A 19,231-nucleotide genomic window follows, 5' to 3' on the forward strand; every position below is an offset into this window, starting at 1 on the left:
AGACACACATTTGGGCAGTTCACACTGCAACCATGGCAACAGGAGAATTTTACAAGGTGGCAGCGGCCAATGGTAAGGCACTTCCCTCTTAGCCTACACCAATCACAGAGTGGCCTGCAGCCCAGCCTACAGCTCTTGATGAACTAACAGAGGGCGAAAGTAGAGGGTATCTACTCTGTAGGTTATGCTAATAATGTGTGTGTGTGTGTTGTAATGCAGGTGTGAGAGTAAAATGTAAGTGTGAGACTGTGTGTGTATGTGCGTGTGTGATCCTATGCAAGCTAGTAGAGTGAAAATAACGTGACATTATGCGAGAAAATGTGTGTGTATGCATGTGCGTGTGTGTAAGTGTGACAGAGTTCTAGGTCTCTGCAGCGTTGTACAGCTTACTGCAGCCATCTAACACGCACGCAGAGAACTGGTCAAAAGTAGTAGACTATATAGGGAACAGGGTGCACATGGAACACACACCGATGTCCTCCTGTGGAAGGTTACCTCAATAAGAGGTCAGAACAAACATATCAATGACATCATCAGCTTTCAATAAATTCATTTATTATTTCACACAATGAATAACATGAACAAGTTCAACTGTATTTCATCTTAATAAGTGCCCAATGCTGCCAGCCAGGAAAACGGTAGCAAAAGAACAAGCTTTTCCTCAGAGAAAAGAAATAAAAAAAATAGACTACAAGATCATGATAGGTAAACATGACCAGAAGCATGCCAGCAGACATGGATATACATATATATTGCATGTATATGTGCATATGACATATCTGTATATGAGCGAAGGCAAATACAAAATATGTGTACATTTACACATACATACTAAGAAGGATATATGCATATGCATGCCCATCTAAGTATTTACTTATTTCTATATGTCAAATATTTGCATTTTTTTAAATATTCATACAATGTACAAAAATGCTTTATGAATTAAAAATCCATTACAAAAACAAACATATGAAACAATGTACAAGTCTCGCTCCAAATGCAACTGAAAGTCAACTTCTCCGCTCGTCTAAAATATTGATGAATACAATCAAGTGGAGCATGCAGATAAAAGAAAACCCACTCTAGTAAAAAGGTTCAAATACACTATGTATACAAACTCAAATATGCCAACACAGTTAAGAGCTCACTTTGTGCTCTTGCAAAGTACATTTATTGGTTTCCTCATCGACCCTTCATCTGCATGTTCAGCGTTGAACAACAGCGTAGAAACATAACATATATGTTAATGACTACACATATTAGTAGAGACTGTGGCTGCTTCTCACATAACTCCATATTTTCCATATAGTCTTCTGTAGTAGTACACTACTTAGAGTGTAGGGAGTGATTTGAGATGCATACAGTATGATTCAGCTCCAGTGGCTGTATTGGACTAGTTAGACTGGTGTGGAGGGGTCGAACTCTTCCCTAACCACTGATCCAGGACCAGATGTTCTTTCATCCCCCTGATAATGAAAGTTATGATTTAGGGTTGGGTGATCTGATCCTGGATCTGTGGTTAAGGGAAACTTCTACTTATAGTCATACCAGCCACACAGTTGGACCAGAGTGAATCCAGAATCCAGTACACAACAGGGACCGTAAAACCCACCTTGACCATACTGAACCATGCGGTCGGTCTCTGTGTGTAGTTAAGCAGAGGATCAGGACAATACTAGTCAGCTGTAGAAGGCACCGGAACATCGGCTGGTAGAGAAACAGACAGATCCCAGTGGCTTAACTCCAACATCAGAGACCAGCCATGGAATACTGAGCTGCCAAGCTTGAAGTCTATAGACCCCTTAGACCGCAACTATACCACATCTAGACCCCTTATACCAAACCTAGACTACCACTAGACCACACTCAGACACCCAGACCCTAGACCCAGTTAGAGAGATCCAGGCTTCCTGTGAAAGGTGTAGTTTGGTTATGAGATCCAGTTCAGTCTCTGTTCTCTCTAAGTGGCCTAGAACTGACACACACACTGACAAGGACAGGTGTATATTTGGTAATGCCCTCTGAGCACCTGGTCTGAGTACGTGGTTTGGTAATGCCCTCTGTGTGCACACACACACACACACACACACACGCACACACGCACTTCTGCACTAGGCACCCATTGGCTGAGGGGAGTATAGCTGCTAGCCAATGGGGGTTCTTGGTCTTGGCTGAAGTGCAACAAGAGTCATTATCATAGGCTGGCACAGGTCCTGGAATCTTAACCTTGCTATGACTGTTTGATGACTTTTCTAATTGATGGATAGAGACTGACTAAAGGGGTATTGCTGGTTCTAATGTCTAATGTTGACTAAGATGTGTTCTAGGATGGGCTTAGGTTGGTCTGAGGGGATATGCCAGCATATGTAGCTGAGGCCAGTTTGTATCCATGCAGGCAGAACACAACAGAACAGACTATTTACAACAGATAAACACTTCACTACTGGAGCTTGACTTCTGATTAAGGCAGCACTGCAGGGAGCTGCAGTCACTAAAGTTGACATGAAATGATAGTCACCTTCTGCACAACGCTTTACAAATTATTACTGATATTATTCACACTTCTGGATACATGACTGCATGTTTTATTGGGTAAATAAGACACTTATTTGTCTATGTGGAAGGGTGGACTCCTCAGACAGCTCAGGCCAGACCTGATGCATAGCAAACAACTACGTAAGACAGCATGGTTCCCACCAGAACTCCACTGGCACAGCCTGCACGCCCGCAGCCCGGGGGGCCTGGTTCCATTTAGATTCAAGTCCACTTTCCCTGGCTCCTACCACCTCTGCTCCTCACAGCTCAGATATGAAAAGACTGCATGGTGATGGATCCACCTTTCTCTCTAATAGAGTACTTCACAGAGCTCTTTTATCTGTTCAATCCAAAGAGCCAGGGGTGAGCATAAGGGGCGTGAAACCTTAAATGGAATCAGGCCTGTTGTACGTATGGTTGCAAAGGGACATAGGTAGTGCCCGTGTTGTGGTGGCTAAGACACACGTGTCGAAAATGCACAATCATTAGTACGTGGTTTCAATCTCAGTGACTTCTCTGCCATTTTGAATTCCCACAGAATGAGATGTGATGGTTTAAGAAACAAACATAAGGCACGTGCAGAACTGCTGGAGCCGACAAGACCCTCACAGAGAGACCCTCACAGAGAGACCCTCACAGAGAGGAGAGGCTTCCCAAGTTTACATTAGACATAGGTCCCAATGAAATACGTACCTACTGCTATTTTATGAAATACTGAAAACATTCTAGCTAGCTAATATCTAATGTCCTGTGTGTTTAGCTGCAGAATGAGAACACTGACAACCCCACACCTGTCTGACAAGTCTGTGAAACACATATAACTCTGAGGCTTTGGTTCCCTATTCCAATACTTAATTGTTGTTTTTCTACCACTACTCATGTTGTTTTCCTACCACTACTCAGATAGAAACCATCAGAGTACCACACACTGATCATTAGTCCTCCTCCATCTTTACTGTCCAATCAAATCTCAGGCTTGGGCTTAGGTTTGACGCCATTGGCTGAGCATCCTGCATATTCAAATAGTTTAAAGTTTAAAGCACGTTTCTGAATGGATGTCCACCAATGAAGTCAAGGCCAAATCGTAAGGCTAGAACAAGCATGTAAGTGCTGACTTTGATTAAATGAAAGTGTATGTTTAGATAGCAAATTAAAACCATCTTTAAAGGTCGACATTGGGAACAAAAAAATGGTCCAACCCCACCTCTTTCTCAATTTTCAAACAGAAATGGGGTGTTGGTGGTTTGGTGGATCATCGACGTGTCATTCTGTTCTTACGCTGCGACCGACGTAGCTAGTTTGTTAGCTAAGCTCGCCACTGTATCTAGCCAGTATCTCCTCCATGTGTAGAAGTCATTTCACAGGATTTGTTTTTGGACAGAAGCTGTAGAGATCGGTAGGAAATGGCACTTCTTTAGCCAAATATCTTATCTATATATTTTTTGTTGTTGCATTAAATGATGTGGTATGATGGAGCATTGATCAGTTATACAGTTAAAAGCTGTTATCTTTGTGTTTTTGCCCAAAGTTGACCTTTAAGTTTTCAGCAAACACCCCTGATATTCCCATGTATGTGATGACCTTCTTATATACACAGAATAAATGAATGAATAGATGTGGTTCCTTCAGCCTGAAAACAAACATGTCCTGAGTCACATCCAGGTCTATTTTTGGTTATAAAACCACAATCCCAACGTTTATGGACTATGGTACAACATTTCAGTTTGATATGAGCCAGTACATGTAAATGGACTGTATTCTGCGGGGTAAAAGGCAGGTAAAAGTGGAGTATGTTCCTATGTACAGTTAGATCATAGCTGTAAAGGCCAGGGAGGCTCAGTACAGCATATTGCCTTTATAGTATCTCTGCGGCAGGGGGGGGGCAAAACTAAGCAGAGCTGCACAATATCATATTAACCAATCACCACCCCCCGTCTGCTGGTAAAGGTGTGGCTAATGCCACATTCAGATAAAGACTATCATAAAGTACCATTGTATTTCATACCGTATAGTACCATAGTATCATACAGTACCTTATCAAATAGTGCCATATAGTATCAGATATTGTACCATAAAGTACCATACAGTATCATATTAAAGTACCATACAGTATCATATTAAAGTACCATACAGTATCATTGTTTCACATACATGTATGGTAAGTGTCATTGTCCGTCTTCAGAAGTGCAACACTGTTGCTCTTCTAATGTTACTCTCCTTACACACTCCTTACATCCAATCATAGAAGAGAAACAGACAGGCCAATAGGTCAAAGTGCACAGAGGTCCCAGAATTGATGTCCGTTTTGGCTGCTAAGGCCAGTGTTAGCTCCTCTCACCAGCTCTCTGATAGGTCAGAGCTCATCGGTATCTGCAACTGTCCTGCTGACTAATTAGCTAATGAAACGCCATATCCCCTCCCTCTTCCTTCCTGGGTCTACCCCTGCGTTTCCCTCCTCTGGCCGGTGGGAGCGCCAGAGAACGTGCTCTGTGAACTACCGTCTCAATAGCCACTGAGATTGAGTCGTGATTGGAAAACTCCAAAGGCTGGGGGGCGGGACTTGGTCTTAAGCTCCGCTTGCCCGGTAGGTCCACACACCTCTCCAGCACAGGCATCCCGAAGCCCCTCCCTATGTCGCTCCCGTAATTGTTGGGTTCAAATTCATCAATGGGGTGTTTCCGGGGGCGACCAGGTCGCCTTTTGACAACGTTGTTGCCGGTCTTGGCCTGGCGCTGGAGACGCTTCACACGCAGGATCTTCTGCACATGCTCAAAGCTCCTCTGATTGTTGAGAGAGCACATCCTCCTGACCTCACCGTGGATCTGTTCCACCTCATGACGCTTATATCTCCTCTTACCTGGAACACCTGAGAGAGAGAGACCGAGACAGAGAGAGCGACAGACAGAGAGACAGGGAGAAAGAGAGAGAGCGATAGAGACCGAGAGAGAGCGAGAAAGACAGAGAGAACGAGAGAGAGACAGACAGAAAGAGAGAGCGAGAAAGACAGAAAGAGGAGAGAGAGAGGAGAGAGTTAGATGTGTGGCCGCACTTTGACAATGTAAGATGGAGTAGAGTGGGGGAGTGGGGGGGCGGTTTACAAGACATATATCAGCTGTTTAACAGTGAATGAAACAAAAGCTAAATTAGGGGGTTCACAAGACAATGCTACCAAGAAAGAATTGTTTTGAATACCAACAAAAAGCCCACATTGCTGCTCATTGAAATATTTAGTTTTTTGTTCAAGCTCCTTCCTGCTAATTTCCACCATATTCAGGCTTGCCTTGCAGCTGAAACAGAAGTAGAGATTCCATCCTGTGCTAAAGAGAGGAGATAAAGATGGATAGTGAGAGAGACAGAGAGAAAGAGAATGATGAATAGCGAGAGAGAGAGGAGCTTCCATTCTGCGAGCAGGAAACCCACAGAAATGTGTCCAGCCATTAAACGTGTCGCTATACAACAGTGTTTCTACACATCTGGAGCACCGGCTGGCAAACAGGCCAGACACACACACATGCACCACAGATAATAACACACATGCACCACAGATAATAACACAAATGCACCACAGATAATAACACACATGCACCACAGATAATAACACAAATGCACCACAGATAATAACACACATGCACCACAGATAATAACACACATGCACCACAGATAATAACACACATGCACCACAGATAATAACACACATGCACCACAGATAATAACACACATGCACCACAGATAATAACACAAATGCACCACAGATAATAACACACATGCACCACAGATAATAACACACATGCACCACAGATAATAACACACATGCACCACAGATAATAACACACATGCACCACAGATAATAACACACATGCACCACAGATAATAACACACATGCACCACAGATAATAACACAAATGCACACACAAGCAGGCACACATACACACAAATTCAGCATAAGATTGGCTGAGCAGAGGAAACTGGAGCCATATTGTTTCCTTCGTGCTGATGAACTGGGAACTCTGCCCTTCATACACACAGCTCTTTCTCTCTCCCCTATCTCACTCTTGCTGTCTGGGAAGGACTTCTGGCTTCCTCGTTCAATGGGTTTTGAGAAGGAGACGAGGATAGAGGATGTGAGGAGTATGCAATTCAGATCTTCTCTCCCTCTCTAGCTCCTCCCTCCTCTCACGGCCCCACCCCCTCTTCTCTGGGCAGTGTTCCCAGATTAAACCAAAGCCAAAATGGAGGAATAGCACAATCAGACACAACAGGCCCAAAAACAGCCGCCTTTAAACGCGCCTGCTCTCTTCCTCTCTCTGCCTCATTCTCTCCTATTCAGTGTGGTTTCTCAGTATTTCAGGGTTTTCCTCCACGTTGTTCTAAGCTGTGACAATGTAACAGTACTAACTAACCACTACGGCTAACAAAGTGATAATTATACCGAAATACATTTGAATGACACACAAATGAATTCATATTTAATCCATCATTGGTCTTCATAGCTATCAAATGCTTGCTGATGATTTTAAAAGACATAAAACGTTTAGTCCAGACTCTAGTATTGTAAACATGCCCAATGGTATTGAGATAAGACCTGCATCATAATACGATCATGATAACATATAAAGCCTCCTGTCCATAGCTTCTCTTCTACTGAGACAATACACTAGCACTGAGTAGTAGCAATTTGTGAGGCACAGAAACACACACACAAGGACACATACACACAGGGACAGGAATTTATGAGCTCCATAGACTTGAGTGTACAAAACATTAGGGATACCTTCCTTATATTGAGTTGCACCCAATGTTGCCTTCAGAACTGCCTACATTTATCAGGGCATGGACTACAAGGTGTGGAAAGCATTCCACAGGGATGCTGGCTCATGTTGACTCCAATGCTTCCCACAGTTGTGTGAAGTTGGCTGGATGTCCTTTGGGTGGTGGGCCATTATTGATACCCACAGGAAACTATAGAGCGTGAGAAACCCAGTAGCGTTGCAGTTCTTGGCACACTCAAACTGGTGCACCTGGCAACTACTACCATACCCTGTTCATAGGCACTTAAATATTTTGTCTTACCCCTTCACCCTCTGAATACCACACATACAATCAATTTGTAAATTGTCTCGACAAAAATCCTCTCCTCCCCTTCATCTACACTGATTGAGGGATCAAATAAGGGATCATAGATTTCACCTGGATTCACCTGTCATGTTTTGTACACTCAGTGTATTAGCATCATAAAAATGATTACCTTCAGCAGTACGTATAGCTCAATATCTATAGCCTCAGTCCAGTGGAGAATAAAGTTACAGGTCTGAGGTCAGTTCTGTGTCCTGTTTAAGATTTTGGTATGGTAACCTGATCCTAGACCTGTGTTTAAGGTACACTGCTATCCAGAGCTTTTAGCCAACTGCAGGAGGATGAATTATATATTGTGTGTGTGTGGGTGTGCACACACAACACAGAGAAAATCACTTTCATTAACTCCGTAAAAAGGATGACCTGCTTTTCTGCAAATGATGGTTAGAGATTGCTGTCAGGTGCAGTTGAACCTGCTGATTAGTAGGAGCAGACACACAGTTCTAATCAGGCTCAGATAAACATCTAATCACAGGGCAGAAATGATTTCGAAACACCCAATCACAGGGAGGAAATGATTTAGAAACAGTCCATCATAGGAGGAAATGATTTAGAAACATTCAATCACAGGGAGGAAATGATTTAGAAACATTCAATCACAGGGAGGAAATGATTTAGAAACACCCAATCACAGGGAGGAAATGATTTAGAAACATTCAATCACAGGAGGAAATGATTTAGAAACATTCAATCACAGGGCAGAAATGATTTAGAAACATTCAATCACAGGGAGGAAATGATTTAGAAACATTCAATCACAGGGAGGAAATGATTTAGAAACATTCAATCACAGGGAGGAAATGATTTAGAAACATTCAATCACAGGGCAGAAATGATTTAGAAACATTCAATCACAGGAGGAAATGATTTAGAAACATTCAATCACAGGAGGAAATGATTTAGAAACATTCAATCACAGGAGGAAATGATTTAGAAACATTAAATCACAGGAGGAAATGATTTAGAAACATTCAATCACAGGAGGAAATGATTTAGAAACATTCAATCACAGGAGGAAATGATTTAGAAACATTCAATCACAGGAGGAAATTATTTAGAAACATTCAATCACAGGAGGAAATGATTTAGAAACATTCAATCACAGGAGGAAATGATTTAGAAACACCCAATCACAGGAAGAAATTATTTAGAAACATTCAATCACACAAGAGTGGAGAATAATATACATTTCGGATCAGTGTGTCTGTGTGTGTGTCAGTGTGCGTGTGTTTTAATTGGGCTAGGGCTGGTCTGTGGACGTAGCAGTAAGTCATGCTGGTGGAGGGAGGAGAGAGGGAGACGGAAGAAGGAGTAGAGAGAGAAAGGAGAGAAAGAGGGAGATGTGGAGAGGGAGGGAGGAGAGACGGGGAGGATGGGGGAAAGAGAGGGAACAGGGAGAGGAGAGAGTGAGGGAATAGAGAGAAATAGGGGGTATTCCCTGTCTAGAGCAGTAGAAGAGATGGAGGAAGGTAGAGGCAGAAAAAGGGGTAGAAGAAGGCCGTTAGAGAGGGGGTAGTGTGTGCGTGAGTCATCTCCCATGGGACCCCTGGGGAGGGGGATGTAATCTAAGTGAGCCCCTGGCTTCTCTCCCCCTCCGCTGGACTAGGCCCCACTCATTAAAGTCCTGGCTGGTAGCCAGCTCTGTTAACAGAGCCACAGCCTTTTACTGCCTGTCTGGAGAATATAAATCACAACCTGGGAATCATATATCTCCGGGACCAACCATTGGCAGGCTGAGAGGGAGGGAGAGATTGGTGAATTATAGACCTCTCCACCCATGCGTTTCGTTCTCTCCCTCTCTGGCCAGATGTGCTCGCTGCACTCAGAATACAGAATGTACCACAAACACATTGGTTCAGTATTTGGTGATTTAGGAGCTGACTGCCTCTTTGTCTGCTATAGGCTTACACATGTTCATCTGGCTGCTTCGAAAACTGGGAAGACACATTAAACACTATCCACATCATATATATATGATATGATACATATATTTTATTTGACATTTTATGTAAAAACAGAATAATAAGCAACTACTGATGTTGTTTTCCATTATCGGAACAAGAATTAACGCATCCACTGCCTCAGTACAACAATATATTTTGAGCTAAATCTGAACAATCAGATATCTGGAGAGAGTGTGGCTGTGTTATAACATGGTAATAAGCCTGTTACTATCAATAATACGTTGTTACCTGTTAGAGCAAACCGATCGCTGCAGCTGTACATAGTCCTTCTGTAAATAGCCCACCCAATCTACCTACCTCATCCCCATATTGTTTTTATATACATAGGCCATAGTAGAGAAGTTATTTACAATTTAGCATTAACACTGGAATGATAAATGAGCAGATGATGATGTGCAAGTAGAGATACTGGTGTATAACACTCTAACGGGTAACGTGTTACTACTCTGTTAGATTGGGGCTGTGTTATAACATGGTAATAAGTCTAATAGAATAGTAACACGTTACCTGTTAGAGTGGGGCTGTGTTATAACATGGTAATACGTCTAATAGAATAGTAACACGTTACCTGTTAGATTGGGGCTGTGTTATAACATGGTAATAAGTCTAATAGAATAGTAACACGTTACCTGTTAGAGTGGGGCTGTGTTATAACATGGTAATAAGTCTAATAGAATAGTAACACGTTACCTGTTAGAGTGGGGCTGTGTTATAACATGGTAATAAGTCTAATAGAATAGTAACACGTTGTTACCTGTTAGAGTGGGGCTGGAACTGTGGAAGGACTCTTCTCTTTCATGGATCTTCTCTTTCCTGGCATTGTGGAACGACATCACCCCTTCCTCTCCGAACACTGCTAAGCCCCTCCTTCTGCCATGCCCACTGCCCTCCTCCTTCTCCTCCCGCAATCTGAAAAGGTCAGAGGTCATATCTGGCCGCAGTGATTGGCTGCTGTAGTTGCTCACGAAGCTGCACACTGGCTCTCCGGGTGTCCGTTGGCGGAACTGGACATGGTCCACAGAGAGAGAAGAGAGAGGGTTCGACTCAAACATCGCTCCCCTGGATCCCCCTCTAGAGCCTCTCCCACCCCCCCTCTGCTTCTCCTGACGCTTCTGGTTGGTCATCTCCCACCTGTCCGTCAGCAGGTTGAGCAGCCCATTGGTCTTGGCCCCGCTGAAGAGCCCGCCCAGCTCCTGTCTGTCATGGGGTGAGAGGAGGTTGGTGTCTTCCTTATGTTTGTGTTTGTGCTTGTGTTTCCTCTTGTGGAGCCTCACCCCTCCAAGACCTCCACCACCCAGGGATCCCAGTCCTTCTCCCCGACCAGAGGAGCCCTGCAGTGGGCCGCTAGATGCCTGGAGCTTGGAGTGGCCCCCAGAGTGGAACTTCGGAGGGGGGACGGCAGGCCTCATGAAGGGGGAGGGTGGTGAAGGGCCGTGGGGATGGTGGGGAAGGTAGAGTGGGGGTGATGGGGTGTAGTAGCCCAGGCTCAGAGGCGGGGCATAAGGCATGGCATATGGTGCATAGTAGTTCCCCCCCGCCAGCGGATACCCAAAACCTTGGACAAAAGGCAGCTTGGATGTGATTGGCTCGCTGGTTTTGGCGGGCCGGCCGCGCCTCCTCTTGGCCTTGAGCTCGGCGGTCCTGCGAAGGTACGGGGCGGGATCACAGGGGTAGGGGTCATAGGTCAGGGGGTAGTAGTGATGGTGGAAGTTGAGGCGGAAGATGGAGGGGTAGGGTTGCTGGGGGTAGCAGGAGGCGTAGCGTCGGTGGGACACATGTAGCTGCTGCAGTTTTATCACCACCTGGGAGAGAAGAGGAGGAGAGGCAAAATCAGAACTGGATAATTAATACAGTCCAGAGGAGAGGCCATATCAGTACTGGATAATACATACAGTCCAGAGGAGAGACCATATCAGTACTGGCTATTACATACAGTCCAAGGGAGAGACCATATCAGTACTGGATAATACATACAGTCCAGAGGAGAGACCATATCAGTACTGGATAATACATACAGTCCAGAGGAGAGACCATATCAGTACTGGATAATACATACAGTCCAAGGGAGAGACCATATCAGTACTGGATAATACATACAGTCCAGAGGAGAGGCCATATCAGTACTGGATAATACATACAGTCCAGAGGAGAGGCCATATCAGTACTGGATAATACATACAGTCCAGAGGAGAGGCCATATCAGTACTGGATAATACATACAGTCCAGAGGAGAGGAGGAGAGACCATATCAGTACTGGATAAAACAGTCCAGAGGAGAGGCCATATCAGTACTGGATAATACATACAGTCCAGAGGAGAGGCCATATCAGTACTGGATAATACATACAGTCCAGAGGAGAGGAGGAGAGACCATATCAGTACTTGATAATACAGTCCAGAGGAGAGGCCATATCAGTACTGGATAATACATACAGTCCAGAGGAGAGGCCATATCAGTACTTGATAATACAGTCCAGAGGAGAGACCATATCAGTACTGGATAAAACATACAGTCCAGAGGAGAGGAAGAGAGGCCATATCAGTACTGGATAATACATACAGTCCAGAGGAGAGGAAGAGAGACCATATCAGTACTGGATAATACATACAGTCCAGAGGAGAGGCCATATCAGTACTGGATAATACATACAGTCCAGAGGAGAGACCATATCAGTACTGAATAATACATATAGTCCAGAGGAGAGGAAGAGAGGCCATATCAGTACTGGATAATACATACAGTCCAGAGGAGAGGAAGAGAGACCATATCAGTACTGGATAATACATACAGTCCAGAGGAGAGGCCATATCAGTACTGGATAATACATACAGTCCAGAGGAGAGACCATATCAGTACTGAATAATACATATAGTCCAGAGGAGAGGAGGAGAGACCATATCAGTACTGGATAATACATACAGTCCAGAGGAGAGACCATATCAGTACTGCATAATACATACAGTCCAGAGGAGAGACCATATCAGTAATGGATAATACATACAGTCTAGAGGAGAGACCACTTCAGTACTGGATAATACATACAGTCCAGAAGAGAGACCATATCCGTACTGGATAATATATACAGTCCAGAGGAGAGGAGGAGAGGCCATATCAGTACTGGATAATACATACAGTCCAGGGGAGAGGAGGAGAGGCCATATCAGTACTGGATAATACATATAGTCCAGAGGAGAGAAGGAGAGACCATATCAAAACTGGATAATACATACAGTCCAGGGGAGAGACCATATCAGGACTGGATAATATATACAGTCCAGAGGAGAGACCATATCAGTACTGGATAATACATACAGTCCAGAGGAGAGGGTATATCAGTACTGGATAATACATACAGTCCAGAGGAGAGGCCATATATGTACTGGATAATACATACAGTCCAGAGGAGAGACCATATCAGTCCTGGATAATACATACAGTCCAGTGGAGAGGAGGAGAGACCATATCAGTATTGGACAATACTTACAGTCCAGAGGAGAGACCATATCAGTACTGGATAATACATACAGTCCAGAGGAGAGACCATATCAGTACTGGATAATACATACAGTCCCAGAGGAGAGACCATATCAGTATTGGACAATACATACAGTCCAGAGGAGAGACCATATCAGTACTGGATAATACATACAGTCCAGAGGAGAGACCATATCAGTACTGGATAATACATACAGTCCAGGGGAGAGACCATATCAGTACTGGATAATACATACAGTCCAGGGAGAGACCATATCAGTACTGGATAATACATACAGTCCAGAGGAGAGGCCATATATGTTCTGGATAATACATACAGTCCAGAGGAGAGGCCATATCAGTACTGGATAATACATACAGTCCAGAGGAGAGACCATATCAGTACTGAATAATACATATAGTCCAGAGGAGAGGAGGAGAGACCATATCAGTACTGGATAATACATACAGTCCAGAGGAGAGACCATATCAGTAATGGATAATACATACAGTCTAGAGGAGAGACCACTTCAGTACTGGATAATACATACAGTCCAGAAGAGAGACCATATCAGTACTGGATAATATATACAGTCCAGAGGAGAGGAGGAGAGGCCATATCAGTACTGGATAATACATACAGTCCAGAGGAGAGACCATATCAGTACTGGATAATACATACAGTCCAGAGGAGAGGCCATATCAGTACTGGATAATGCAAAAAGTCCAGAGGAGAGACCATATCAGTACTGGATAATACATACAGTCCAGGGGAGAGGAGGAGAGGCTATATCAGTACTGGATACTGCATACAGTTCAAAGGAGAGACCATATGAGTACTGGATAATACATACAGTCCAGAGGAGAGACCATATCAGTACTGGATAATACATACAGTCCAGTGGAGAGGAGGAGAGACCAAATCAGTATTGGACAATACATACAGTCCAGAGGAGAGACCATATCAGTACTGGATAATACATACAGTCCAGAGGAGAGGCCATATCAGTACTGGATAATACATACAGTCCAGAGGAGAGACCATATCAGTACTGGATAATACATACAGTCCAGAGGAGAGACCATATCAGTACTGGATAATACATACAGTCCAGAGGAGAGACCATATCAGTACTGGATAATACATACAGTCCAGAGGAGAGACCATATCAGTATTGGACAATACATACAGTCCAGAGGAGAGACCATATCAGTACGGGATAATACATACAGTCCAGAGGAGAGACCATATCAGTACTGGATAATACATACAGTCCAGGGGAGAGACCATATCAGTACTGGATAATACATACAGTCCAGGGGAGAGACCATATCAGTACTGGATAATACATACAGTCCAGAGGAGAGGCCATATATGTTCTGGATAATACATACAGTCCAGAGGAGAGACCATATCAGTACTGAATAATACATATAGTCCAGAGGAGAGGAGGAGAGACCATATCAGTACTGGATAATACATACAGTCCAGAGGAGAGACCATATCAGTACTGCATAATACATAAAGTCCAGAGGAGAGACCATATCAGTACTGGATAATACATACAGTCCAGGGGAGAGGAGGAGAGGCTATATCAGTACTGGATACTGCATACAGTTCAAGGAGAGACCATATGAGTACTGGATAATACATACAGTCCAGAGGAGAGGAGGAGAGGCCATATCAGTACTGGATAATACTATAGTCCAGAGGAGAGAAGGAGAGACCATATCAAAACTGGACATACAGTCCAGGGAGAGACCATATCAGACTGGATAATATATACAGTCCAGAGGAGAGACCATATCAGTACTGGATAATACATACAGTCCAGAGGAGAGGTATATCAGTACCATATCAGAGGAGAGGCTGGGATAATACATACAGTCCAGAGGAGAGGCCATATCAGTACTGGATAATACATACAGTCCAGGGAGAGACCATATCAGTACTGGATAATACATACAGTCCAGAGGAGAGACCATATCAGTACTGGATAATACATACAGTGCAGAGGAGAGACCATATCAGTACTGGATAATACATACAGTCCAGAGGAGAGACCATATCAGTAATGGATAATACATACAGTCTAGAGGAGAGACCATTCAGTACTGGATAATACATACAGTCCAGAAGAGAGACCATATCAGTACTGGATAATACATACAGTCCAGAGGAGAGGAGGAGAGGCCATATCAGTACTGGATAATACATACAGGCCAGAGGAGAGACCATATCAGTACTGGATAATACATACAGTCCAGAAGAGAGGCCATATCAGTACTGGATAATACATACAGTCCAGAAGAGAGGCCATATCAGTACTGGATAATACATAGAGTCCAGGGGAGAGGAGGAGAGGCCATATCAGTACTGGATAATACATACAGTCCAGAGGAGAGACCATATCAGTACTGGATAATACATACAGTCCAGAAGAGAGGCCATATCAGTACTGGATAATGCAAAAGTCCAGAGGAGAGACCATATCAGTACTGGATAATACCTACAGTCCAGGGGACAGGAGGAGAGGCTATATCAGTACTGGATACTGCATACAGTCCAGAGGAGAGACCATATCAGTACTGGATAATACATAGAGTCCAGGGGAGAGGAGGAGAGGCCATATCAGTACTGGATAATACATATAGTCCAGAGGAGAGAAGGAGAGACCATATCAAAACTGGATAATACATACAGGCCAGGGGAGAGACCATATATGTACTGGATAATACATACAGTCCAGAGGAGAGACCATATCAGTACTGGATAATACATACAGTCCAGAGGAGAGACCATATATGTACTGGACAATACATACAGTCCAGAGGAGAGACCATATCAGTACTGGATAATACATACATTCCAGTGGAGAGGAGGAGAGGCCATATATGTACTGGACAATACATACAGTCCAGAGGAGAGACCATATCAGTACTGGATAATACATACAGTCTAGAGGAGAAAAAATATCAGTACTGGTGAATACATACAGTCCAGAGGAGAAAAAATATCAGTACTGGTGAATACATACAGTCCAGAGGAGAGACCATATCAGTACTGGATAATACATACAGTCCAGGGGAGAGACCATATCAGTACTGGATAATACATACAGTCCAGAGGAGAGGCCATATATGTTCTGGATAATACATACAGTCCAGAGGAGAGACCATATCAGTACTGGATAATACATACAGTCCAGAGGAGAGACTATATCAGTACTGGATAATACATACAGTCCAGAGGAGAGACCATATCAGTACTGGATAGTACATACAGTTCAGAGGAGAGGAGGAGAGGACATATCAGTTCTGGATAATACATACAGTCCAGAGGAGAGACCATATCAGTACTGGATAGTACATACAGTCCAAGGGAGAGACCATATCAGTACTGGATAATACATACAGTCCAGAGGAGAGGCCATATCAGTACTGGATAATACATACAGTCCAGGGAGAGACCATATCAGTACTGGATAATACATACAGTCCAGAGGAGAGACCATATCAGTACTGGATAATACATACAGTCCAGAGGAGAGACCATATCAGTACTGGATAATACATACAGTCCAGGGAGGAGGAGAGCCATATCAGTACTGGATAATACATACAGTCCAGAGGAGAGACCATATCAGTACTGAATAATACATACAGTCCAGTGGAGAGGAGGAGAGACCATATCAGTACTGGATAATACATACAGTCCAGAGGAGAGACCATATCAGTACTGGATAATACATACAGTCCAGAGGAGAGACCATATCAGTACTGGATAATACATACAGTCCAGAAGAGAGACCATATCAGTACTGGATAATATATACAGTCCAGAGGAGAGGAGGAGAGGCCATATCAGTACTGGATAATACATACAGTCCAGAGGAGAGGCCATATCAGTACTGGATAATGCAAAAAGTCCAGAGGAGAGACCATATCAGTACTGGATAATACATACAGTCCAGGGGAGAGGAGGAGAGGCTATATCAGTACTGGATACTGCATACAGTTCAAAGGAGAGACCATATGAGTACTGGATAATACATACAGTCCAGAGGAGAGACCATATCAGTACTGGATAATACATACAGTCCAGGGGAGAGGAGGAGAGGCCATATCAGTACTGGATAATACATATAGTCCAGAGGAGAGAAGGAGAGACCATATCAAAACTGGATAATACATACAGTCCAGGGGAGAGACCATATCAGGACTGGATAATATATACAGTCCAGAGGAGAGACCATATCAGTACTGGATAATACATACAGTCCAGAGGAGAGGGTATATCAGTACTGGATAATACATACAGTCCAGAGGAGAGGCCATATATGTACTGGATAATACATACAGTCCAGAGGAGAGACCATATCAGTACTGGATAATACATACAGTCCAGTGGAGAGGAGGAGAGACCAAATCAGTATTGGACAATACATACAGTCCAGAGGAGAGACCATATCAGTACTGGATAATACATACAGTCCAGAGGAGAGGCCATATCAGTACTGGATAATACATACAGTCCAGAGGAGAGGCCATATATGTTCTGGATAATACATACAGTCCAGAGGAGAGACCATATCAGTACTGGATAATACATACAGTCCAGGGGAGAGACCATATCAGTACTGGATAATACATACAGTCCAGAGGAGAGGCCATATATGTTCTGGATAATACATACAGTCCAGAGGAGAGACCATATCAGTACTGGATAATACATACAGTCCAGAGGAGAGGCCATATCAGTACTGAATAATACATATAGTCCAGAGGAGAGGAGGAGAGACCATATATGTTCTGGATAATACATACAGTCCAGAGGAGAGACCATATCAGTACTGGATAATACATACAGTCCAGGGAGAGACCATATCAGTACTGGATAATACATACAGTCCAGGGAGAGACCATATCAGTACTGGATAATACATACAGTCCAGAGGAGAGACCATATCAGTACTGGATAATACATACAGTGCAGAGGAGAGACCATATCAGTACTGCATAATACATACAGTCCAGAGGAGAGACCATATCAGTAATGGATAATACATACAGTCTAGAGGAGAGACCACTTCAGTACTGGATAATACATACAGTCCAGAAGAGAGACCATATCAGTACTGGATAATATATACAGTCCAGAGGAGAGGAGGAGAGGCCATATCAGTACTGGATAATACATACAGTCCAGAGGAGAGACCATATCAGTACTGGATAATACATACAGTCCAGAAGAGAGGCCATATCAGTACTGGATAATGCAAAAAGTCCAGAGGAGAGACCATATCAGTACTGGATAATACCTACAGTCCAGGGGACAGGAGGAGAGGCTATATCAGTACTGGATACTGCATACAGTCCAGAGGAGAGACCATATCAAAACTGGATAATACATACAGGCCAGGGAGAGACCATATATGTACTGGATAATACATACAGTCCAGAGGAGAGACCATATCAGTACTGGATAATACATACAGTCCAGAGGAGAGACCATATATGTACTGGACAATACATACAGTCCAGAGGAGAGACCATATCAGTACTGGATAATACATACATTCCAGTGGAGAGGAGGAGAGACCATATCAGTACTGGATATACATACAGTCCAGAGGAGAGACCATATCAGTACTGGATAATACATACAGTCCAGAGGAGAGGCCATATATGTACTGGACAATACATACAGTCCAGAGGAGAGACCATATCAGTACTGGATAATACATACAGTCCAGAGGAGAAAAAATATCAGTACTGGTGAATACATACAGTCCAGAGGAGAAAAATATCAGTACTGGTGAATACATAGAGTCCAGAGGAGAGACCATATCAGTACTGGATAATACATACAGTCCAGGGAGAGACCATATCAGTACTGGATAATACATACAGTCCAGAGGAGAGGCCATATATGTTCTGGATAATACATACAGTCCAGAGGAGAGACCATATCAGTACTGGATAATACATACCGTCCAGAGGAGAGGCCATATCAGTACTGGATAATACATACAGACCAGAGGAGAGACCATATCAGTACTGGATAATACATACAGTCCAGGGAGAGAGGAGAGGCCATATATGTTCTGGATAATACATACAG

At 43.5% G+C, this 19,231-nt stretch overlaps 1 protein-coding gene across 1 annotated transcript in view; it reads right to left on the reverse strand.

Annotated features, from left to right (window-relative positions):
• Positions 1-535: 535 nt before the first annotated feature.
• LOC118374178 (SET-binding protein-like) overlaps positions 536-19,231 on the reverse strand; it is a 114,250-nt gene continuing 95,554 nt past the window's right edge. The window contains exons 2-3 of the mRNA XM_052479988.1: positions 10,387-11,434; positions 536-5,401 (exon numbers count right to left, since the gene is read on the reverse strand). Of these exons, the coding sequence (XP_052335948.1) occupies positions 4,932-5,401; positions 10,387-11,434 (1,518 nt within the window). The 3' untranslated portion in view covers positions 536-4,931. The remainder of the gene's footprint in view (positions 5,402-10,386; positions 11,435-19,231) is intronic.

Source organism: Oncorhynchus keta, chromosome 25 (assembly GCF_023373465.1).
Source record: "Oncorhynchus keta strain PuntledgeMale-10-30-2019 chromosome 25, Oket_V2, whole genome shotgun sequence".
NCBI lineage: Eukaryota > Metazoa > Chordata > Actinopteri > Salmoniformes > Salmonidae > Oncorhynchus > Oncorhynchus keta.